Source organism: Motacilla alba, chromosome 5, assembly GCF_015832195.1.
Source record: "Motacilla alba alba isolate MOTALB_02 chromosome 5, Motacilla_alba_V1.0_pri, whole genome shotgun sequence".
Classification (NCBI taxonomy): Eukaryota; Metazoa; Chordata; class Aves; order Passeriformes; family Motacillidae; genus Motacilla; species Motacilla alba.
In genome coordinates, this window is record NC_052020.1 from 21562475 (window position 1) to 21587462 (window position 24988).

Genomic DNA, 24988 nt, shown 5'->3' on the forward strand with positions numbered 1-24988 from the left:
GTGAATTTTTTTTTATCTGTTATGCCTGTTTTAGATACAGTTCATGAATCTCTGAATTCCTTGTGGGAAGGAAGAAGGGGAAAAAACTAAAGAGATTCAGCAGGTCTCTTGGTATCGATTTAAAGAAGGTCCAGTTACTACAAAGATGGTAAATCTAACATATCTGAAATTAAGTACCTGCCTTTTTGTTTTCTGGAGTGCATCTGGGAGAAAAAAAAATGTTGGAGTGTAACCCCATGTTTCTATGTGCCTTGAAGTCTGTGGATCAATCCAGTAGTGCTACCATATGCTTGCTTTTTCGAGTATCCTCATGCACAATTGTTGGCCCCTTCATGCTATCCAGTGGTGTAACTGGGTAATGCAGTTTGCTTCTGAAGTCTGTTTTGAGCAGAGAAGGAGAATAGATAATATCTACTGCGCCTTTCTTGGTGGGGATGTTGCAGAAATAATTTGGTGGTGAATAAGAAACTTAAAATTTTAACTTTTTAAAACATCAAACTAGAGATTCAGCTTAGATATGTAATCTGAAAGGTAGTTCACATTCTGGAGCTGAAATGAGGTAGCTATGCTGCTATGGTCGCAGAATGAGTCATTTTCTTATGCAAGCATTTGTAGCTTTTGGTGACTTTAAAGGCAATGGTAGCTGCTTTCACTTCTGAAGTTTAGGTCTCCATGTTTTTCCTTCCCATTGGAAAGTGGACTCATGTAGTATATTATTGAAAGTCCTATTTATAGACAGAAGGGCACAGTTTTCATGTTCCCAGGTGAAGGAATGAGCAGACATACCAATGTTTCTTGTTTGTGGTGGTAAAATTTCTGTTGAAATGTGCACAGCTGTGGCATGGATACACGCTCAATGAGAACTGAAGGGGTCCTTTCCCTGCTGTGCTGCTGAGAGCAGCAGCAGATGTTTCTGAGTTCAGGCATGTGTGGTTGTTCTTTAAGAGACTAACATGGGGAAGCAGGTTTACGAACTGTAATTTGCCCAAATGGACTCTTTTTTGAGATGGTATTCTCATTTGGAGATGAATTAGCAGAAGTGGACACGCTCTCAGGCACTTGCTGTTAAGGTGGGAGCACTCACTAGATGGGCAGTAGTGGATGGGTGTATTGAGTCACTGCTAGAGCCACTGTCGGTGTCTTAGGAGGTCCTTGTCAAAGTGGTGATGAAGTTCCAACCTCTCTAGGTGTCTTACGTTATAGTATGTTTAATATCTGTTTCAGGGCTGTAGACCAGGGCTTTTTTGACTACCTTTTTAGAGGCAAAAATTGAGGACAAGTTGAAAGCATTGCCAAAACCATGACAAGGAGGAAAGAATATTGCTTCCTACTGTACAAGTACATGTGCATTTCCCTTTCCTTCTCCAGCAGCATGAGGTTGGGCTAAGTGCAATGAGGTTTTGTATCCTCTTGGATAGGATCCTTAGGTCTATCTTGCCCTACCATGGCGTACATGCCTTTGTGTTATCAGCATCCCTCCATCAACATATATCTATGCTGCTTCCTCTTGTTTCTCCACTACAAACAGTTCTGGGACCCAGCATCACTTTTCTGTTTTGCTTCCAGACATGGTTATAAAAGCTCATTAACTGTCCTCTGTTTCTTGATCCTTCCTTCTGTCCTTTCACTCTGGTACTAATATTCTCCTCTGTCCTCTAAGCCCTGCTGTGGAGCTACAAGCTCCATGTTGCAAGTCTCTGGACTTCTTTTCTTCTTTTCTCCTTCCTCCTCTTGCCTTTGTACAGGTGCCAAACTGAGGAGCTTTTGCTGTGAAATTTCCTGTCTTGGGTTCTGCACCTCCTTCCTAAGCAAACTGGGGGGCTACTACAGAGAAACAACAGTACAGCATTTTCTATTAAACAGCTGGAATGAAGTTTTGTACTTACAAGGCAAATTGTAAGAATGGCTTTTCGACCCTATGCTTGCAAGAGTGTTTTTTCTAGGGCTTCAGCTGGTGATGTTGGCTGTCAGGAGACAACTGAGCTATGTCCAAATATGACCCATGTGTTATCTGATCAAAAAGTTCTTGATCTTGTATTGGGATCCCATTGTGATCTTAGAACTGAAAATAAGGCTGGCTTAAGCTAGAATTCAATTATCTAATTTCCAGTTACTTTAGGTCCTTGATGGATCTGTAAGTTATCTTGAAAGCATTCCCTGCTTAACATGAATTTTCCTGTGTGCAGAGTGTTCTACCATACTATGTGGCAACAAAAATGTCCAAAATCCGCAAGGCAACCCTTGATAAGCCCAGTCCTGAAACGTATGTCAGAGCTGCCTTGGGCACGGTGGGCCTGCAGTCCCAGACCAATGGGTACCTACCTCATGCACTCATGGTAAGTCACCTTGGAAAATGTAAGGATCTGAAATGTACTTTGTGCTTATTATGGAAAAAAAGAGTAATTAGTACAGGTTATAAAATGCTGAGACCTCACCCCCTCCTTTTATTTTAATTGGATTTGTTTTCTTCTTGTTTTGTTTTTGTTTTTTTTTTAGGGATGGGTCATCTCTCTTCTACCTACATCTACTGCCATTAACTTAATCATGAAAACAAACAAACAAATACGGGCTCGTTATTTTAAAAAAATGAAGGAGAAGTAATTGGGAAGCAACTTGATCTTGGGAACCTGGGACTCCTGCAAGTTCCACACCATGCTGCAACATCAAGTAGACCTAATGTTTTAAACATCTCCAATCGTAGGTGTGCTTTCTAACAAGAGAACAGTCTTGTTTTGAGGATACAGATGAAACAAGACTGCTGACTTCTAATATTGATTGAAAAATAGGGTTTATTTGTTTATAGATATTAGGAGGGGGGAAGTGCTTTGAACTAAAATTGCATTGTGCTTTACGAAATACTTTCATGGACTTGATCAGACATCACGCTGTTGAGGAGCATCTTGGTTATATAGTGTCCATCATATCTCTTACTGTATTCATGGGTGAAGGGCAGAAAAAAAGTAGCTCTCATATATTCCCGGACAGGTGGGCAGGAGAGGAAAGGGAGCATAATAATTTAAAAAGGTAACCTAGTACTATTTCCAGAGTATTGACCTCTTGAAGCTCAGGTTTTGGATACTTGCAAGGAATTCTGCATTATCAGTCAGCTCATGAGTGCTCCCCTGCTTTTGTGGTCCAGTGTGATTTGTTGGTTATGAACTTGAGGGAAATGGGCCAAGAACCAAAATAAGTGTAATAGCTCATCTATAAATATATACATAAAGTAACATTGCAAAAAGCATTTAAAATCTTGGGTCTTGAATATGGATTCTAACTTTTCAGTAATATGTAATCTTCATGATTTGTAATAACATTTTTAAAAGTTCAGTGCCTGTTCTTTGTAATAGGTGGTGATAACACAATGTAGATAATTGTCACAAGTTACATGTTACATGCTGGTTGCTATGTAAAAGATTATGGGTACTTTAAATGCAGAGCTTGAAATGAGTTACTCTCCTTGTTAGTAACGGTGGTTAAATTCTTTTTGAAGTTATGTATCAGTCTGTCTTTCTGGTGAGGTCCTTTGAAATGTGACTCCTGAATATTTAGATGGCTTTAAAAATGAGAACAAGGAAATGTCTTAAAGAGTAGAACAGTTTTAATTTAATTGCATTAAAATTAACTGATTTTTTTCATGGTTCTGTTCCAAAGTGGAATGCTCTTATGAGGCTCAAGTTACCTAACTCCTGGACACAGGGATCAGAGTACATGAGAAGTCTGCACTGCTGTTGTATTTACATACTCTTTATTAAAGATTTTGGTTTCTAACATTCCTTTTTATAAACATAAAATGTATAAAACTTGCGAGGCAAATGAAATTGCAAGCAGCTACCACTGCTTTCTGTGGTGATTTCCTATGGTTGAAGAGGGGAGGTTTTTTTTCTGTCCTTCAAAGAATAATTTCAAGCTCTGATTTTGAAGTAAGATGTGTTGCACTGAGACATGATTTGGGGCTAACATTTCTGTACATTGAAAAAACCTGAATACCGATGCAATGGTGCTGATCAAATCTGAGATGCAGATCCTATCCCATAGTTTTCTTAATTTTTTGGAACAGGGATGGTGAAGTTGGTGGTATTAGTTCTCTAAGAGCACGTGATTTGGTTTGCTCTGGATCTGATGTGAAAGCATTGGACTAAAAAATCTGTATGTTTTTGACTTTGTAAAACAAATAAAACGGAAATTACTCTTGAGTCTTTAATGTGTTCAGCTTTTCTTATAAAAATGTTAGTGGGTACATTCAAGTGTCTGATTGTCCTTTATTGTGAGTAATAACAATGAAAATTACTCTACTTTTACATGCCTAAACCAATGCTTATATTAATTTGTTTTCCTGCCTGTCATCTACTCCCTATCTGGAGTGCTTTAGGCACAGCATCTCTGGCCAGTTGAGGTAGGTGACTCTCCTGCTCTGCTCTGCACTGGTGTGGCCTTACCTTGAATACTTTCTGTGTAGTTTTGAGTGCCACAATATCAGAAAGATACAAAGCTATTGAAGAGTGTCCAGAGGACGACTATGAAGATGGTGAAGGGCCTGGAGGAGAAGCCTTGTGAAGAGCAGTTTGAGGTGACTTGGTTTGTTCAGCCCGGAGGAGACTGATAGGAAGATCTCATCGTGGTGCGCCTCACAAGGGGACGTGGAGTGGCAGACACTGATCTCTGTGAAACCAAGGGAACAGCATGAAGCTGAGTGAGGGAGGTTTGGGCTGGATGCTAGGAAAAGGTTCTTCACCCTGATGATGTTTGGGCACTGGAACAAGTTCTCCAGGGAATCATGGCACCAAGCCTGACAGAGTTCAGGAAGTGTTTGGCCAACACTCTCGAAAAGCACATGGTGTGATTTTTGGGGCTGTCTTGTGCAAGGCCAGTAGCTGAACTTAAGATGATTTTTGTGGATCCCTTCCAATTCAGGTATTCTATGATTTTACAGTGCTGATACTTTAAATAAGCAGAATACAAATTTTATTAGAGCTGTTAAGCTATTAATAAATAATTATTTCCAAATAACAATTTTCTAACTACTGAAGGTCTCCAGAAAGGTATGGCAGAGGGAACAGTATGCACATCCAACTGGCACAGAGCCCTTGGTACCTTTTCACGTGGTATCAGGCTGCAGGTTGGGTTGCCGCTCTCATGCCCTGAGGTATTCTATTTTCCAAGCTGCAGCAGGGCGTCACTAAACTAATTTTTTACCTAAATTTTACTTACACTACAATTTTACTTTCACTTTTCACCTCAGTGATAGAGGTAATGTCTATTTTATAGCTGTCCACGTCCTTGGGGCCACCCTGGGCACCTGTGAGAAAATAGGAGGGGGTTTCTGGTCCCATCGGTGCCGTCCCTTGCTGGTTCCAGGAATGTTTTTCTTACCGGCGCCATTCAAGAGCTGGAGTGCCTTTTCCTCCCCGGTTGGAGCGGGCCAGGCCGGGCGGGAGGCGGGTTGTGCGCCGCCGGTGCCCGGGCTCAGGCGCCTTTAATGGCAGCCCTGCCCCCGCGTGCGGGCGGAGCCGCGGCCGGGCCCAGGCGCGGGCGGGGCTCGGGGCCTGGGCCCGGCATGGCGGACCGGCGGCAGCGGGCCCGGGTGCAGGGCGGCTGGGCCGGCGCCCCGGCGGGGCGGCCCGCAGGTAAGGAGCGCCCACAGCCGCCCTTCCCTTCCTTGCCGACGGCCGGGACTGCTCCGCTGCCGTCCTGGGCGCGACGGGGCAAGCGGCAGGCAGCGGGGCCGGTCTCCGGCTGCACTTTCCGACCGCCCTGCGCGGCCCCGAGGCCCGGCCCCGTTTCCCCGTTTCCCCGTTCCCGTGGGGGACTGAGCGCAGGTGCTCGAACCCAGCTGTTAGTGAAGTGTGCGCGTGTGCCGCAGGTGCGGCGGTGTGGGCTGCGGAGCGCGGGGTGCTGCTGGCGCGCGTTGAGGTGAGCGCCTCGGTCGCATCTCCGGCAGCTCGAACGAGACCAAATAGAACAGTCAGCCGCTTCTTATCCATAAAACGCATCATGCGCCTTCGTATTTTCAGGGGGAAAACATTGTAAAACAAAGAAGTAGTGGAAGGGGATGGAGTTAACATCACGGCTTTTTAGCGAACGCTGAAACCGTAGAGTGCAGAGGCAGAGGGGCACTTTCAAGGTTTCCAGTCTTGCAGGAGGGACTGGTTTGTTTTTGTGAACACGCTCGAAACGTTTTCCACTCACCTGATTATAGTTTCCATAAAGCTCCCATATCTCTGCAGACTGAGCATCCTAGGCAAGCTGATTTTTTTTTTAGTCATGAAAGAGAACAGCCAGCTGTTTGGACTTGTGCTTGTGGCCTCAATTTTCTGTCACAGGTACGTTTCACTGTTCCTCAGGGGATTTAAAAACAGTTCCCCATTGTTTGAATTATGCAGAGTGAAGACCTAGTGTTTCATGCCCATTTTAAAGCCAGTTTGCAAGTATAAATAAAACACCTGAAGTGGTGTGCCAAAGTTGCTTTTCCACTTTTCTCCCTGGTTTAAAAAATCTGTTTTAATAGAAGTGTTTTTCTTATATTTATTTTTTTTCCTAAGGAAAGGAATATAGAGGGAAGCAGCTTAGCTGCATGGAGCAGTTTCTGCTGGTGTGTGATAGGTGTTTATTTTAGTATTGAAAAGTTATACATGTCATCCTTTCAGATAAAAGTATGTTTTCAGTTTTGTTTATCTATGAATAAGAAATATGTATGTATATATATATATATATATATATATGTATATATATATATATATATATATGTCAGTTCCTGTGCAATTTTAACTCTTAGGTTTGGCAATTTCCTGAAGTCTCTGCCAAGCATAGGAGAATACTCCAAGGAATGATTCCATAAGTTTTTCCTAACTATATTTTTTAGTATGGTGATATTCAATTCATGTGATCTTTTCTTCCTTCTTTCTTTGTTTTAGCACCTAAGGCACCTGTGGCCAGCAGCCTTGCCCTTGCAGGAGCGAGACCAGCATGGAGACAGAAAGATCAGCCTCACACTCAAAAGCAATTTGTCTTTGAAAAGCCATCAGAGGTAAAACTTACAGGGTAACCAGCAGAATCTCATCTGTTATAAAACTTCATATGATAGGTAACAATTATTTGAGAATAGAGTTCATTGTTTAAAATGTGAGCTGAGCTTTGAGATTTTGCTGAGTGGAGTTGGTAATTGTTTTGTGTGTATGGCAAACAGAAAGTTATGGTCTCTCTGTTCAGCCTTTTCACAACTACTCTTTTGTAGAGAGCCAAAAGAATATGTTCTACTAAATATTCAGTCTGCAATGTCCTAAGCACGTTTGAGCTCTTCTTGTTTTCCTCAGGTGGGATACCTTAACTTGTTAAAGGGGAAGAGCATGGTATTTGTTTTGTAGACTTTATGTCCCATCAGCTGATGAAGAATACTGTGCTCTGTGCAGCACATGGGAACTTCCTTGCTTGAGGAAAAAAATAATCATGAGCACTTCTTTCTAAGCTAGACCTATTTGAAAGGCTGTCATCTAGGCTTGGAAGCACTGAAGATGGCCTGGGAAGATTCTCTTTCCCCTGTGGCAGAGACCTGCTATCTATATAGTACTGTATTTTGATGCTCTTGTTGGCTCAATGCAGTAACTCCTTGCAAATCAGAACTCCACTGAGCTCAGAGAAGAGAAGCATAAATCCCTTAGACAACCAGAATGATAGCCAAGGCTGGATTAAACTACTCTGTCTCTTAACAAAACACAGCTATCTCAGCTGTGCAGACAGGTTTAGAGTGGAAGCTCATGCTGTGTCTGATCTTTCGTGTTTTGCTCATTTGACTGAGGCCTGCAGTTTGTTCATGTTTCTAAGGGTTGTTCTGAATTTTTCCTTACGTAAGGATATTTTTATAAATATAAAAAGAAGAATTTTCTTGATTGCAGTTGATAAATATCAAGTATTGTGATGTCTAAATAATTTAGAAATCAGTGTCCTTTAGGGGGCAGTTGATGGCTAAAAACCAGCCCGCAGTGGTAGCTGCATTTGAGAGTTTCTGGGATGAGGAGGGAGTGGCTGAGCCGTTACTACTTCCCTCTTGCCCTGAGGTGTGTTTTTCTCACTGGCTTATCAGTGTGTGGCTACACAGAGTCACTAGAGATGATGTTTGACTGGAGAGTGCCAGATGCTTTAATATTCACTGTGTACTGTCTCATTCCCTTTCAGGTGGAGCGCAGAGTTCCTGAGGCAGGTGTGATAGAGTGAGTACCCTGCTGATTTCTCTGTGCTTTTTCTGGGTCGTGGTCGGTAAGAGTAGAAATTGTGGACTTCTAACCCTTTTGTCATGAGCTGAATGTGTTATCCGGAGAGCCCAAGTCTGGTAACTGATTTTTATGCCATTTGTATAGCTGGGAAGCCAGTAATCATGATCAGTTGAACATTCTGGTTCAGCACAATTGCCAGTATGTCTCCTTTGGTTAGCAGTGTACGTTTTCCTGGGACAGTCACATAGTAAACTATGCTAGAAATTACTTACTGTGGAGTATACCAGAAATATAGTGGCATGGCAGCTTCTTTCCAGGGCTCAGAGAAGTAGCTCATAGCAGGTTTCACAGTGAAGCTGGGGATGTCACCCTGTGTGTTGAAATGGGGATCTTCCCACGATGACTTTGGCATGAAGCGTGACAAAGTGTGGTGGTGTGTGGTGGAGTTGGAGATACTGAAAATCCAGCTTGGTTCAGTTTGGCTGTCTTGGTAGAATTTTCTTTCTCAATGTGCCTATAGATGCAAACACAGTGATCTGAGTGCAGTCATGGATGGTTATCTCCCTTAGGTTCCCTGTGACATCCCTCTTTTATTTTTTTCTGAGCCCTAAAACTGAGCCTCTGATCAAGGGAGGGACAGGAAGTACACACAAACTCATTTACTTCTGTAGCACGCCTTGCTGCATGCCTTACTCTGACCTTTATGTCCAGAACATTATTTCTTCCCTTTTCTAACTTTGTTTTCTCTTTTAAAGAAAACTTTCCCTAGTCCAGGCCTACAGCAATTCTAGTCTGTGCTGCTCAGTCTATGATAATTTCTTGTTTGTCTTTCTGATGGCTCTTTACTTTCTATATCCTCAGCAAGCCTGGTGTGTATGAGCTCAGCAAGGGACCAACTGGCACTTCTAGGTAAGTGGATGAAATGTTATTTGCTTTTAGAGTAATGTGAGATACTCAGCTTTCTGAAGTCCAGTCTCTGCAGAGGGTTTTGACTTCAGCAGCTGCACATGGCACTTCCTGTGCATCATCTGCTTAGAGTACTTCTGGAAATACTTTTGAGTGACACATAACAGGGACTGAGATGGTTCTGAGCAGCACTGAAGAGAAGAAAAAGAAACCTCTTGACATGTGGTGTGTACTGCATCCGGTGCTCTTTCCAAAATAAGGACAAGGGGCTGTGTCCATTTGTGTCATGATTCACAGTAAGTTGCTGATGCAAATTTGGATCGGTATTCCTGTGTTAGCAAGCGTGTGATGTCTGTTGTACAGTTAAAAACAGCCCAAAACTTGTAGCTGTAAATTGGAATTGTTTTCAATAAATCTAATGAAAGCATTTAACTTTAGACAATTGTGATAACCTCAGCATTGTCCCTTGTGCTTATATGCCACGCCTTATTTATTTCAGCTTCAGGACACTTCAAAACAAAACCTACTTGTTCTGTGATTCCTACTAACTACAATGCATTTTATCTTGCTGACTTAGCTGCAATATCAGTATTAATCCTCTTCTTCTGAATTTGATAGTTTTTTATTAATAGTGGGAAAAAATGCCAAGGACATAGTAATTTTTTGTGCATTTATATAATTTCTTCTGATTATTGTATTATTTTATTTTTGTGCATTCATCTTAGTTTCATCTGAAGATGCAAATAAATCTTTAAAGTGTTTTGAAAAGTAGAAGCTCTGACTAGCTGAAAAGAGACAAGATACACAGTCAGCTTGGCATTTTCTGGAGTTTGTTTTCATAATACACTGATGGAATATATATATTTCTGGAAAGTTAATAATCAGATTTGCATCTTTTTTTAACACCTTTACTATATACTCTGACTGTGACATCTTTGGGACATGAAATACTTGTGAGAGTAAACTGCTGTTGGCAGCATTCCTACTATGCAGCCCACAGCAGTGGCTGTAATTCTTGGGTGACTGTTGGTCCAATCAATATAATAGATAAACATATGGAAATGAAAAATAGGAGACATTAAATACTGTCCTTATGCTAAATACTTTTCCTTATGCTTTGAAAAAGAGAACAGGAATGGCAGTAGGGATAAAGGGCTATCAAATTCTAAGTGATGTGGAGATGGTGAATAAAGGACAATTATTTACTTAATTTTGATTGGATTGCCATAATCAGGTGTATCTGATTTATCAGATGTGAAGTTAATAACAAGCAGAAGGATACCATTTTTCACAGCATATGGCTGATTCTGGAATTCATGGTATGTTGCTGGTTATCATATGTTTTTATGAGTTTTGAAAAGAAGTTACATTCATTGGGTAAGACTCAACAGGAGCCCTTCTGTACTTTCCTTCCTGCTTGCTTTTGGCTGTGGTCAGAAACAGGATACCGGGCTTTGACTTTTGACATGATGCATTACAGCCATTTCTAACTCCTTTGGGAATCCTGGAAAGGAAAATAATTTCCCAAAGCAGATATAGAAGTGTTTATTCCTTCCGTTTTTGTTTTTCATCCTTAGGATTCATTTGATTCCTGGCTTTATTGACTCAGAACAAGCAGACTGGATGTTTGAGCAACTCCTCCAAGACATACCCTGGGGTCAGCGAACTCACATCAGGCAGGGTAAGGAGTGTGTGACCACCTTTTCAGGTCATTCACAGGTCAGTTCCATACCAGAATCTGTGCACTGTTTAGAATTGGTTTTCATTTTCAGTGTTACCACTTCTTCAAGTTTCCGTGCAGGTTTTCCATGCATATCAGAAGACTACTGCAGTTTACTTTTCAATCTCTAGTATCATGTTACTATTGCCAACTAAATGAGATCTTTCCAAATTAGAATTGCCTGTCTTAAAAATCTTGGAATTTTTCGGTTTCTTCTGTCATTTCCAGTTCTTTTTCTCACTCATTTTTTAAGGTTTAGCCTGGCCACCATCATACAATCTCCCAGCAATGCTTAAAGACTGTGTTCTTGAGGGTTTCTTTCATGAGGTATATTTTTTCCCTCTTTTACTGAAAATCCCAGCTGAGCATGTTCCTTTTCCTTTGGCTTTAGTTATTAGTTCCAATATGCAGTAAGTGAAGAGGCTGCTATTCTGGGTTTGTTCACTAAGGGGCACCTGTTCTAGCTAAATTTCACTTTCAGCCAGGAACTGATGTAAGGTAATGTATCAGAGTAGTTACTGGATGGGGCTGGAAAATGTCTTCAACATGTGTGTTTCTTGGCTGGCAGTAAAGGGACAGTATAATAGAGAATGCTACCTGTCAAGCATGAGAAATAGTTGCCAAGAGGTCTTTTCAGAAGCCGAAAGTATTTTTAATGTGATGTTTGTGTTATACCACAGAGCACGCACACATTTGACAAAATACTGTGTCCAGCCTTGCTACATTTTGTTTCTCTAATGTCCCAAGGATGCTACAGTCCTTTCTGCTTCATACTTTCCAGTGAATCCCTCTGCATCTTGCAACTTATACTAGCACATTGGGCACCAGAACCAAGTGAACGTAAAACAAGATAAAATTTCAGTTTCATTTGCTATCTTTAACTCATCAGTCCCTGCTATGTCTGGCATTTAGGGGTAAGAAAATTGATATGTTTCCAAGATTTTGGCAAGGTAATTCCTCCTGCAGATGCACACCTGATTTTGAATAATTTAATTCCTTCATTTGAGTTCTTTATGTAAAGCTGAGGATTTTAGGGACTGCCTTTTAACTTTAGGTGAATGGACAGTCCCTTTTTGATTAAGTTTCTTGGCAGATTTGCATCCTCTTTCCATTTTCAAATCCTCTGATAAGGCAACTGAGAAAGTCTTCCTGTTTTTTTCAGAAGTATCTTTTGAGGAACCACGGCTTACATCCTGGTATGGGGAACTTCCTTACACATACTCCAGGATAACAATGCAGCCAAATCCAAATGTATGTATGTGTTTGTATGTGTTTTATTATTGTCTACAGAGAAATCCTTTGCAGAGATCAAGAGACAAAAATTCCCTCTATCCTCTGTTCTAGTTATCTAGAGAATCTGTTAGCATTTCATTTGTGATCAGCGGCAGATTGTACTGGAATGTGGTCAGTTTTATACAATACACTTTGAGTGAGTTGGCTGAGAGCAGTGTGATTTAGTTGCCAAATGTTGCTGAAAGGAGGTTACTACTCTGGAGTTTCAAGTTTTGCTTTGGGTTGCTGTAGCTTTGTACAAAACTCTGAATTGGTCTGTGTGACTTATCTCCAAGCATATTTGTATGGGGGATTGTACTGCTCACAATCATACTGATTTTTTTGTTGTAAAGATAGAGTGTTACCAATTACTGAAACAGTTACTTTCAGAAACACTTAGGTTCAATAGTGCTTAAATGAAAGTTTAGCCATATTTTGATTCCTGTGTGGATGCTATGAAATTCACACATCTGTGGGCTGCTGAGCAGCTCATCTGCTCAGCAACTCCAGATTGTAGCATGTAATTTCACACACTGTTTTGGAAGAGTTAAAAACCTTCTGAGTGATTCAGTGATGTTTTGTTCATGTTTTCTCTCCCTCCCCCACTCTCTCTCTCTCTCTCTCTCTCTCTCTCAGCCTGTTGTCCCATCAGCTTGTCTCTTGGTATTGCTTTGTTTAAAATTTCCACAGCAGTAATTAGGTGTCACTGTTGAAAGCTGGATAGCTTGAGAGAAAAGTGTCCCAAGTCCCAGAACTGCTGCCAAAGTGGCATATTTGGGAAGAGATGGAAAGGCACTATTTAACATGATGAGTTGTGAAGATTTTGTAGTCTCAAAAATACTGTAGTTAAAAATTCTATGGTCTGTGGAACTTGTGGGGGAAAAACAAGCATTTCTTTGGTACTCATTTGTGAAATCCTATTTTAAATGGGCTTTCTGAAAGCTGAATGGCTTTAGGGATTGGAAGTGCCCTCACAAAATCATTCTGTTGTACTCTAATGATTTAAATCCAGTTTAGAACTGCCTGTTGTGAAATCCTTTGCTGTTCAGAGATTGGATAGAGCCCATATACCCTGAATTCAAGGTTTCATTTTAGTTTGCATCAAGTTCTGAGTTAGCACTCATTGAGCCACTGGCTTGTTTCTCTCATCCAAAAGGTACAAGGCCTAAATGAGTCACTCGGGCTGTGATTCTGTCTTTTATTCCAGAACATTTCTGCTTTTTACTGAGAGGAAGAAACTCAAGCAAAAAGTGAGATGCACTGGAGAAATTGCATAGCTGGAAACCAGCCCTTCCCTGGCTGGAAGCTGCCCGTAGGCAGATCTGTGGGTACACTGCACAGGGACACTGGGATTTCACACAGCTGTGCAGGTGGGAGTACCTGCAGCTTAGAAAAGTGGAGATAAAGTAAGATGTAAAGAGTACAGTCCCTACCTCTAGAATAGGATTTCTAGCACAAAAATATCCTGAGTAAAATGTAATTTAGTGCACAGCTTAGCCAAAACTGATTACTCCCTTAAACACTTGATCTGTAGGAGTAATTACCTTTGTAGCTAATTACTAATTAGCCCCTCCTTTTTTGTTTGGTAAGAATTGGTGTGATTGCAGCACTTCTAGATATAATCCAGTGTTTGTGCCTCAATGATTTTTGCTATTAGAAAATGTTTCTCTGTAAACAGTGATAGAGTTGTTTCAACAGAACTACTTCCACTCCTGCAGGTCTGTAGTGGGCTTTCAATTACATTGTAAAATTCGCTGTATGGTAACATTTTAGTAATACATATTTCTGTGATGGTAGTTGAAGAAATCTAGTCTTGGTTGGTCCCTGAAAAGTGCTCTCAGTAATTCGTGTTGGACTCCTCTGCACATTCAGGCAGCCCAGTTGCAAAGCAAACTTTTTTTGGGTGATATTACTGCTTTCCCAACATGTTCCATAACTGCAAGCTGTGTTTACCTAGAATTAATTACTCACATGATGCTTAGATGCTTAATTGTTGAAGGCATGACTTAGCTAGAAATACCCCATTAGAGAAAGATGGTATGTTGGGTCCCTGCAGTGTAACCAATAAGTTAAATACCTGTTAAACACAGGGAAGCTTGGAAAGAAGGTAGTGCAGCCTTGCTTATTAGAGATGGACACTAGAAAATATTCCCAGGTGTCTGTTGCTTCTTCTGTCAGTGGTGCACTGAGAGATTTGGAATCAGTTTGTTATCCTCTCTTGCTCTCTGTTTCTGCTTATATAATAGGCAAAAATTCTGGCCTACATTGCTTTGGCTTTTTTTTTTTTTTCTTTATGTATTTGTGAAGTTCTTAAAAGCACTCTGACAGATGAAAGTCATGATGTAACTTCATAACATTAAATAACTGGACTGAGTTGTAATGGAATGTACAGAGCTCCCCTGGGCTGTGGGCTCAGCAAGATGTTAGCAAAGGGAAGGATGAAATCCAGGGCCATTGGTTTTGTGACCCACTGAAGAGTTACAATGTCGAAGTCAAGACCCCAGGAGGTGATGAGTTGAGCTCAACAAGCTGTATTAACAGAGTGGGGACAGAGGGCTGTGTTATGCCAACCATTTCCTCTTGTTCTCTGTCAACAGCTGCAGGCAACTGAGAGCAGTGTCATTTAGTCACTGATTCCCTCTATTAGTATGAAAGGCAGCCTGGCTTCAGAGTTTTAAGAGGTGATTTAGTACTGACTGATGGGTAACCTGTGTGTGTTTTGCAGAAAGCCCAGCCCATTCCTCTGCTCTACTAAAAATATCATCAGAATTGCTGTAATTTGTTTGATTTTAAGTTTATTGTGATTAAAGTGCAGAATATTTTGTATCTTAGTGGTTTTTGCCTTCTGTCTTGCATTACCTGCCCCTGGCCTACGTTCGTGGCATTTAGATTTGCCTCTGTGCTGATTGCAGTGGCATCCTCTGCTGACCGTGCTGAAGGAGCGCATCGAGGAGTTCACTGGCCACACCTTCAACTCTCTTCTCTGCAACCTCTACCGAAATGAGAAGGACAGTGTGGACTGGCACAGTGACAACGAGCCGTCGCTGGGAAAAAATCCTGTCATTGCTTCACTCAGCTTTGGTGCTACTCGGACCTTTGAAATGAGGAAAAAACCTTCCCCTGTGAGTGTTCATACCCCACCGAGAGACTCTTATAGCTACTAATGTGTTTATTGGTTTTCCCGTTTAAGAAAACCTAATTAGTAAAGCATGTCAAAGTGAATGAAAGCACAGCTTGGAAAGTTCTGTGGATAAGTAAGCGTAGGGCTCAAGAAATCTCTCTCATAGACCATGACATTCTGAGGATGGGAGCACTCTAATAATGTGCAGCAGTGTAGTGTAGTGCTGCAGTGATTTGGATTTTTATCTGCCCAGATAAGGGCCCTTCCTGGTGCTTAAAGTGAGATCAGTGATGCTGGAAGTTCACTTACACTGTGCAAATGAATCAAAGAGTTGCATTTTCTTAAACTCAGGACAATGTTATGTAATGCAGAGTGTACATGGGGTGAAGAGTAGTTCTGACTGCTCTTGTAAGTAAAAATCCTCAGTGTTTGCATTTTGACGTGTGTGTATTCAGATTGAGGGGCAGTGTACAAGGGGAAGAAGCTCATTTCTTTTCCATGAAATGCCATGGAAGCTGTCACATCATACAGGCTAAACAGAGATCCTCTGCTTTGATAAGGAGACCTGTGGAATATCCTTTTGGGAGTTAATTGGTGATTCAGTGGTGAATACTCTTTGTAGATAAAGTGCTGTGCTTGAGAATGCTTTGTTTATAAGCCAGCTTAAACTTTGCAGTTCGTATTTATCCAAGTAAAGGATTCACATGTGTTGAGAATACAGGCCTTATTTTAGGGTGTCCTGTTTCAGATGAATTTTCTGCTTGTGCAGTCTTTGACAACTTTGGAAGGAAGTTTGCTAGCTGCTGGTGTTGCTATTTATTCTGAGTAGGTAGTACAGAAAGCAGAGGTGATTACCAGCCTACAGGAAAACTCAATGCTGACATACTGAAGCCTGCCCATCAAGAGTCACCTTGGGTCACCTAGTCTGAACAGCAAAGGTCAGAAATTGAACCAGAAAACAAATAGTTTGTAGTTTTCACCAAATCTCCAATTTGTAAATTCTTTGTTGCCTGAAGTGAATTTAATCTTGGTCCCTGAGTATGAGATCACATAACCAGTCTATTATGTCAGTGAGCATAGCATGAGTAAGTATCCCTGATGCTGTGTTGATAATAAAATGTCAGCTGGAAAGTTTATTCCTCTAGAAAACTGTAAATGGTGCTTGGATTCATTTTAGAAGTGCCTGTGTTCCCTATCAATCAGAACAGAATCAGAATAAAATACGCTTAAACTTCAGTATAAACTTTGCACTTTATGTCTTAAAAATCAATCCTAGTTCTTGAGTAAGATGCCTTTTTATAGATTTTCTGAAAAGACACCCACTATTAGCAAAGGGGAAATTCAGTCTATGCCATTTGTACTTGACTGCCTTGTTTGGGCTGTACTGCATGATTTCTTCCCTTCCAGAGATGGGTGGTTTTCTGTAGATGTGTCCCTCAAGCTCTCCTCATTTTTTTAACACCTTTGACCTGATATTTCTGACTAGCTGAGTCTTGGTAGCTGTGAAGTTTATTCCTTTTGCAAGTGACATACCTTTTTTCTGAGGTAGAATCCTCATGTGCAGGTCTTTGAAATAGTTGCTGTTAAGCGTGTCCTGTGCCTAAGGGAATTCATACTTAATAATTACATGGCACACGTGTATTCTTTGCACATTCCCAAAGACTTAAGTTTCCTCAGAGCATCCTTTGACAATAGATGCTTCGCCAAGTGGGAGTTACAAGAGGCTCTGATGGAAATTGCAACCTTTCAGGCTGTACCAAAGAAATAATTTTCATACCCCATTGTACTGTAGTGTTCTCTCTTTCATTAAGAGAACGTTAAAACTGGTTGTAGATCTTTGAAGTTTGATCATTCCTTTGTTAAAAAGCAAGTTACAGGAAGAGGAATGTAATCTAGGGAAAAGGAATTCAGATTAACAGTCATCACAGGCATTCAGGCTCTCCCTGGTTTCAGTATCAGCCAGTATCAGTACATTGGGTTTTCTAGAGTTAGTCTTCATTGAGGAAGGAAACAGAAAGTAAATCCTTTTCCTCCCAAAATTAAACCTCTTTGAGGGCCAGCACTGTGCTATTTCCAATTTTAGGGTTTCAAAGACCTTCGTTTCCCTCTGTTCTTGTAAGTGCTTTTAAATATTTTGAGATGAAAGATATAATGAACATACAAGATGAGAACATCACTTATGGTAGAACATCACTGTGGATGCATGGTCCTAGGAAAAAATGTGGTTTCCTGTGTGGGACCATGCATTGAGTACAAAACTGTATGTACCACAAGTGAGGTCACAGCTTGAAGGGCAGTTGAAGAGTGCTAGATCAGAACCTTCAGAGACTTCAATTCGTGCTGGTATCTCTACAGATATATATTTCTCGATCGTGTCTTGAAATGTGGATGAACCTGATAGTGAATAAAATCCTGTTTCTCTAACTGAAAAGATGACCAGTAGTGTTGATGGGTTACATTTTCTGTGCATGTTTATGTGAATTTTGACAATTGTCTGTTAGTAATTTGGAAGTATTTATGTAAGTCCCTCTGAAACAATCACACCATCTGAAATCTTTTTTCACTCGGCAAAAATGAAAAAAAAATGTTACTTAGGTTTAAGTGGTTTTTTTTATCATCCTGAAAATTGTTCTAAGGTGAGGGTAAGGAAAGGTTCAGTCCTCTGTTTTTCTTTTTGGTGAGCACTGTACTGGATAAGTTTTCATCATATAATAGAGGGTAAAGGAGTGTAGAGACATGCATAGACTCTTTGTATCTTCTTAAACGAGCAGCCTTTATGGGTAAGTAGAAATAATTCTTACCAGGATTTCAGCCCTGTGCATGTTAAAAAAGCTGCAAATACATTTCAGGTGTAAATTCCTCACTGGAATAAGGAGACTTCATGGGAATTAACGTGACTCCAGAAACAGTTTTATTTTGCCTGCTGGAATTTTTAAGCATTCTTTTTTTCTAAATATAGCCTCTTCTGTTTATTTGGACCAATTACATGATAGCAGCTGGTATTTTTCCTTTGCTTTAAATGGTTTCTAGGGTTTTTTGGATGCCTACTTCATAGTTAAAAGTCTACAGTGGTGTGGTTTCTTCTGTTTTCTTCTTCCAGTTCCAGTAAATTATTTTACCCTTGCTCCTGCTTTCTTGTTCCCCCTGCCCCCATCATTGTAGCTCCTGCCTACACTGAAATCAGGAGACAAATGCTTTGCTTTAGAGCTGTGATTCATACGCAGTTCACACAGTTATTGGTTGAGTCAGTGAGTCCTCTTGTGCTTGCTTACAGCCTGAGTGTCACCACTGTGGCACTGTGACCTGCTGCCATTCCCCACACAGCCCCCAGGCCCACTTGGACATGACTTCATCCTCCCAACCAAGAGGAATTGATTTCCCTCTGTGGGATGGGTGTTTCTGATACAGCCTCACTACCATTTTTTACTATTGCTTGTTCACTGCTCACCTCTGAGACAGTGCCAGGTTATCTGATTGTGTCCTCCTGGAAGCTGGGTGGGGAATGCTACTATGGGGGGAAGGGTGATACCTGATGCCCCACCTTCCACTGGGAGGTGCCCTGTGGCAGAGGGGGAGGTGGGTGCCATAGGGACCAACTGGGTGGTCATCCAGCAAATGGCCACGTGAACTGTGGAAGGAGTTAGAAAGCCAGCTGTCAGCTTGCTCTTCTTCCATCTATAACCAAGGCAACTGATGGCTGCTGGGAAGGAAGGGAGCTTCACACCTGTTGGACAATAGCAGAATGTTCCTGGTGTTCAGAGAGTCAGCCTTGAGATATGTCTGTCCTTCAAATGAATCCCTGAAGCACAGTCCTTTTTTCCTAGCAGAAGGTAAAGATCTCCTAGTACTTCTGGAAACAGCAGAAAAATATCCCTTTGTGTTACACCAGACCTAGTTGAAGATGACTATCTGGAGCATGGTAGAAGCAGAGATTCAGATCGAGATGAAGCGAATTGAACTTTTAGGTTGGCATCAAAGCGACTCACAGACAGTGCTGGCTGCAGAGGAGGAGGAGGCGTTGTCCACCAATATTGGCAGGGCTTGAGAAGCTATAGACAAAGAGAGAGGAAGAAGGGAGTGCTCAGCTGCAGGACTGAGGACAGTGGAAATAATCATGTTAAATGCAGAAGTATTGGTAGGTGAGATTACTTTGTTGTGGAGGAGGATGTTTACACAGCTGGTGCTAGAGATGTATACTGGAAAACAGGGATACAATCAAGATGAAATCTTTGGAACTTTTGTAAGGATGATTCTCTTGGTAATAGGTAAACAGGTGAAGCAGAAGACTAGAAGCCAGTGTTCTCCATGAAAAATACTGACTTTTGCAATTGAAAATGATTTTGCATCATTTGCCTGTATAAGTGCATTATTATTTTATATTCTTCTACAGGCTGTTTCCATTTACTTTTCCTTATAATAGAAGATTCCTCTACACTGTCCAGAAACCATTTCCTACCACTATAGCAATAAACTTTCCTGAGACTTAAGAAAGAAACTTGGATGATTTATATAGATTTATACTAGATCTTTTCCCTTTTTGATTTTGATAGCATTTCAACAAAACAGCCTTGATGGTGTCCAGGAATTCTTACAGATTTTGTGTTCACAGCTTCCCATCAAATCACACTGAGCTTTCCTTAGTTATTAACTGTAGTTAATGTAATTAAGGATTTTTTAACGAAGTTTAGCCAGTGTACTTGGATAATGTAAAGCTTGGGTTGTATTGAATGTGTAACTCAAGATTATGAAAATTCTAATACATTAAAAAGCAGAACAGTTGCTTTAATATACTTGTTTTTGTAAGCAGGTGGTTTTGTGGTACATAGAGTTACAAAGTGAACATAAAGAAGTCATCTGATGCACTTTCCAAGTTTGTTACCAGAAAGTCTTTTCCACCTTTGTTGCCAAAAATAAATGTCCTTCCTAAACTTCTTGACCTCTGAAAGTCAAGTGAGTTTTCTGTATGTCTGACATCAGCTCTAGGAATAAAAGTTCTGAAAGGAGCTTTGGTTGGCAGTAATGACACATAAGAAAGTAAAAACTTGTTGTTTAACTTCACTAGCTTTGCAAAGCAAAATGACATAAATAACTCTTTTTCTAAGTAAAATGGAGTTCAGAGATGTCCCATTTAAACCAGAAAGTAGTTGCTGGTTTTATGTACTGACTTTTCTAAGCCTGAAGGATGTTTTCTCTTAAATCATTTATCTTAGCAGAATTCCTTTTTAATTAAGATGAGCAAGGGATAAAAATAAGCCCACTGTTGTCTGTCACAGAGTGAAATGATGTAATCCTCTGAAATAGAAAATACGTATGCAGTGATATTTCTATGCTTTTCCTCAGCAGTCATGGTTGTAATACCTATTTTTGAAATTTTTTGCTTGTTTCCACCAATGATAAGGAAATGTTTCTTGATACTGACTTGATACCAACCAAGCTCCTTGCATTTTAGGAAGCGCAGTCCTCTTTCTCTCTGCATCTTATTTATAAACACACACACACACTCCTAGTTGTGTTTTCTGAAAATCAAACTCTGTTTTAGTTTAGGACAAAATTTTCCCAGTGTTTGTCACTCTACCTTATTATTTTGAGCTTTTCAGCAAGCTGTGAACTTTTATAAGGACAAACCTCCTTCAAGCTGGACTACTACACACTGAGCAGTGTATAAATCTGATTTAAAGTTGGAAAGGATAGTGCAAAGCAATAGAGAGTTGCTGCTCCTACTCAATGTGGCGTGTGTGAGACCACGTGCTGGGGTGTGTCACTATGTCTAGTTCTTATATTTGAGTTTTAAAATAGTTGCACGTAATCTAAAGGCTCCACAAAAGTTTGCAAATTATTTGTCTTTTAGTCTAGCATTCTGTTTTGCTTAGTGGTGATTAAGACAACTTGTTTTACCAGATATTATAGGAAAAGGAGATTTTTTTTTTAATAAGAAAAACTCTTCTTCCAGCAGCTAGTGCCATAGCGGCTTGTAATGTTGTAACAAGAGAAATTCAGAATAGCAGGAAGATGTTACTTTTGATGAAGCAGTTGACTGTTGGAATCTAGGGTGGCTATTGCAGCATGTCTCCACACTGAACTGTTTAAGATGTTTCCTCAAGGTTTGCAGCCTCACTCCACAATTTTGCTCTAAATACGGGAGCTAGTTGTTGAACTTTACCTGTGACATCCAGCCAGTGAGATACAGTGGCTTCTTTTCATCATTAAAATGCTTGGCTCTTGGACTTTATATGAAATACAGATACAGAGAGGTTTACTTAGACTTCTTGATCTTGGAAGAGCCTCCTCCCTCACAGGCTTTTTAAGCTCTGCTGTAAAGCACTGGTTTTCTAGCAAATGCACATGCCTGCTTCTTCAGTGTCTGATGTTTCTTTTTAGGAAGAGGATGGAGACTATACTTACGTGGAAAGACTTAGAATCCCACTTGATCACGGGAGTCTGTTGGTGATGGAAGGAGCCACGCAGGAGGATTGGCAGGTAAGAACCCCTTGACACTGTTTATGTGTTTTACTTGCAGTGCAGTTGTCCAGATATGCTGAGGCACTCCCATGAAGGTATGGGGTATTCTACTTCCAGTGGCACAATTGTTTTCCAAGACATTAGTATTACTTTCTGCCTCAGAATTTGAAAGCACCCACAGAAACAATGGGTTTGCTTTCATGTGCCAAGTAATGCAGTAGGAATCAGTTCAGATGTTCCAGCATTAAAGTTCAGCGATGAAGGTTGTAGCCTGCAGTGAAAAGAACAAAATCAATGTAGAAATTTAGAATATCGAAAAGTTGTAATTTAATTTAAGAATTCTACAGTAATGTACAAAGACTTCTTGTTTTCAGTGGCCATGAGCAGTCAGAACCTTATTTTTTTACCTTACCTAAGTGTTTAAAAATATGAATAATAAAAAGCCATCACAGGAAATGAAGGTTTTAGTCATTGTTTGATTACCTGTATTTTAAATGCACGAGCTCATGCCTTTTTTTTCTTTTTTCCCCTAATGCCGCTTACAGCATCGAGTGCCTAAGGAGTATCATTCTAGAGATGAACGAATAAACTTGACATTTAGGATCATTTATCCAGAACCTGATGGAGTTTGGAAGTGAAGAGCCACTTTGGACATTGTTGGATATACACCCACAGCAGATCTAGAGCCTTACATTGCTACAGATTTAAAGGAAGCCTTGCAGAAACAGGATTCCTTGAAGTCATGGGGAAAAGAGTTGATATTATGAAGTCCTTTGGCCATCAGAAGCTGCCTGTGTTATGTGGACAGAAATTATATGTTATTAGATGATACTAAATCACAAGCTTTAAGTTTGTGAGCAGTGATTATTCTTAAAAGAGCACAAAGCAGGTCAAAGATGGGAGAGGTCCCAACTGGAGCAGACAGATTCAGTGAGCACATAGTTTGCCCCTTGTCTGGTCTCTCCTTTACTCCCAAGTTGTGATCTCTGTTAGAAGTAATGACAAGATGGGATTCTGTGGTGTAAAGCCACCTCTGTGTGTCTGTACAGAAATGAGAAAGCTGCACTTGGGGATGATCTCTGGGTATTACTCATTTCACCAAAGGGCCGTGCACTGCTTTTCATCTCTAGGTTGCAGAGTCTTTTCCAGTTAAGCAATCAGTTTCATAACTTAAATAATGACTTGAATTATACTGGTTTATAGTGGAACAGAGGGTCAAGGCTCTCTTCTGCCATGCACTCTGTGGTCAGACTTTATCCTAACTGTTTATCCCTGTAGACAGGACAAGGCAAAGGCAAGCAACAGAGACATCTGATGACCCTGCTTCTGGGTCAGTGCATATTGCAATAAAGAGTATCTCTCCTGAGCCTCTCTTATCTCTTGAGTCTCTGCTGCCACAGATCAGCAGTCAGCACCTCAGACCAGATATCAGGCTGGCTTGCTGGAATCCTTCAGGTTTGCCTCCTGCAACTCACCTGCTGCTGGGAAGCAGTGGGGTCATGACTGCAGTCTGGGTGTTAAGTCAGGAGTGCTGCCTGTGTGATTAAGTTCTTACTGCAGTTAAATATCATCACTGTACAGGATCAAATCATAGGTTTGGTCCATCTTCAGTGCCTGCCTGCAGTAGGATCTAAGCACAGGTAAATATCCTATGCCTTGTAACATGTTAGCTTTGTTAAACAAGCTAATGTCCATGTTCACTGTAAGAATAAATTGGGGTTGGGAAAATATCTGTATTTTCTTAGCCAGCATTTGTTGGGGTTTAAGTTCTTATTTGGTGAGAGCAGTCAAGTTATTAATACTCAGTTATGCCTGTGTTTTAATGTTATTGGTGACATAAAGGACATAAATGTTGAGCCATTTCATTCTCTGTAGAAATTGGGCAGAATCATTTCCTAGAAACAGCTTCTCTACCTAAACCATACATGATTCTTCTAAAATTAATGAATGATACTAGAAAACTTAACTTTGTTATCTAATGATGTCTTCACTTTCATCCCAATTTGTACAGAAATGTTTTTGGAGTGTTTTTAATGTTATTTCCTTGCATTTGAATCATTTGCTCTGTGATGTATTTCACGGGAATCAGAGTTGAAGGAGGCAGACACTTACTTTCGTGTTTACTTTCTTTGAGTCATTGGAGTTTTGTGCACATCCCTGTATGTGTGTCCAGGTTTGGCACTCCTGACAGAGAGTGGGTGTCCTTTACCAAGGGACGGTGCTAATTTGTCAAGGTATTTGGGGAAGGCAACACTTTTGCCCGTATCAGTTCATACAAGCTCCATTTGTTTTCACTGTGTTAAGAGCAGCCAGGCTGCAAAAAAGAGTAGGAGATAGGGATGAGTTGGAAACTTTTAAACCCCCAAACCTCAGCCTGTGGAAATTGCAACTCATTTGAATTCAGTGAATCTATGGCACATAACTAATGGCAGGACCCTGGAGGCTGATGCTGTTGTGGAAGGGCAGTTTTTCACTTCCTTTTCTTGGTTTCAATTTGTAATGTTAGCAAATTTTGGTTTAGTTTCTTTACTTCCTTTGATTTGGGAGAAGACCAGGTTTTCCTCCCTAGAAATGAAATGATTTATAGAAGAAATGTTCTGTCCCCCAGCACTCCTCTTGTTGCTGGAGACTACTGCATTCTGCTTTCTTTCATGTGTCAGCTTCATTGTATCCAAATCTGTTTGACAGTGAGGAGAAGGCATATGGCATCATTCCCCAGCCTGTCCTGTGTGTACTGGCTGCAAGGGGAGCAGTTGGCCTAGGGGTCAAGTTTCTTTGTCAGCTGGGAGCTTGTGGTCCTTCCTTCCTTCCTTCCCCCACCTCTTCGCCAGAAAAGTCAGCTAGCCAGGTAGCAGCAAATTGCAACCCCCTGCCTGCCAAGACAGCAGGAAATGGCTTTGGGCAGAGGAGATTCCAGCTCACAGCTCCTCGGGAGACCTTTCTGCAAGGACTTTCCTGTCGGTAGAAATTTGTTCCTGAAAGCAACAGGCACTCCTGCTGAGTTCTCAAAATGGGTGTGCACAGAGCTGAGATTTGAGAGTTCTTAAGCTGGTGGTGTTCCCATGGCACCTAAAGATTTTTCACTAGAGACCAGGGCAACTTGCACGTTTCTTGCACTGCTGTTCAGCTGTTTCTGCTGTTGCAGTCAGGTGCAAAGGGCAGCATGTTTCGGATGGTAAATATCCACTTAGGTTCCATTCTTTAACTTAAAGATAGGTGGAAGAACCTTTCCCCTAGTTACATGGATTTGAAAACAGTGTTTCTAAAAATGTCATCCAAAAGAATCCAGTTAAAAAGCTTGCT

The 24988-nt window shown here is 40.9% G+C and overlaps 2 protein-coding genes across 2 annotated transcripts in view; both read left to right on the forward strand.

Annotated features, from left to right (window-relative positions):
• The window catches only part of HSD17B12 (hydroxysteroid 17-beta dehydrogenase 12), an 83976-nt gene extending 79783 nt beyond the window's left edge, over positions 1-4193 (forward strand). Inside the window, 2 exon segments of the mRNA XM_038137147.1 lie at positions 2187-2336; positions 2497-4193. Of these exon segments, the coding sequence (XP_037993075.1) occupies positions 2187-2336; positions 2497-2601 (255 nt within the window). The 3' untranslated portion in view covers positions 2602-4193.
• Positions 4194-5500: 1307 nt separating this feature from the next.
• ALKBH3 (alkB homolog 3, alpha-ketoglutarate dependent dioxygenase) lies at positions 5501-23412 on the forward strand. Its single transcript, XM_038137148.1, has 9 exons — positions 5501-5624; positions 6912-7024; positions 8170-8204; positions 9069-9116; positions 10691-10794; positions 11996-12084; positions 15018-15227; positions 21605-21703; positions 22231-23412. The coding sequence occupies exons 1-9, from the start codon at positions 5555-5557 to the stop codon at positions 22321-22323; spliced, it is 861 nt and encodes a 286-aa protein (XP_037993076.1). The 5' UTR covers positions 5501-5554; the 3' UTR covers positions 22324-23412.
• Positions 23413-24988: the final 1576 nt, after the last annotated feature.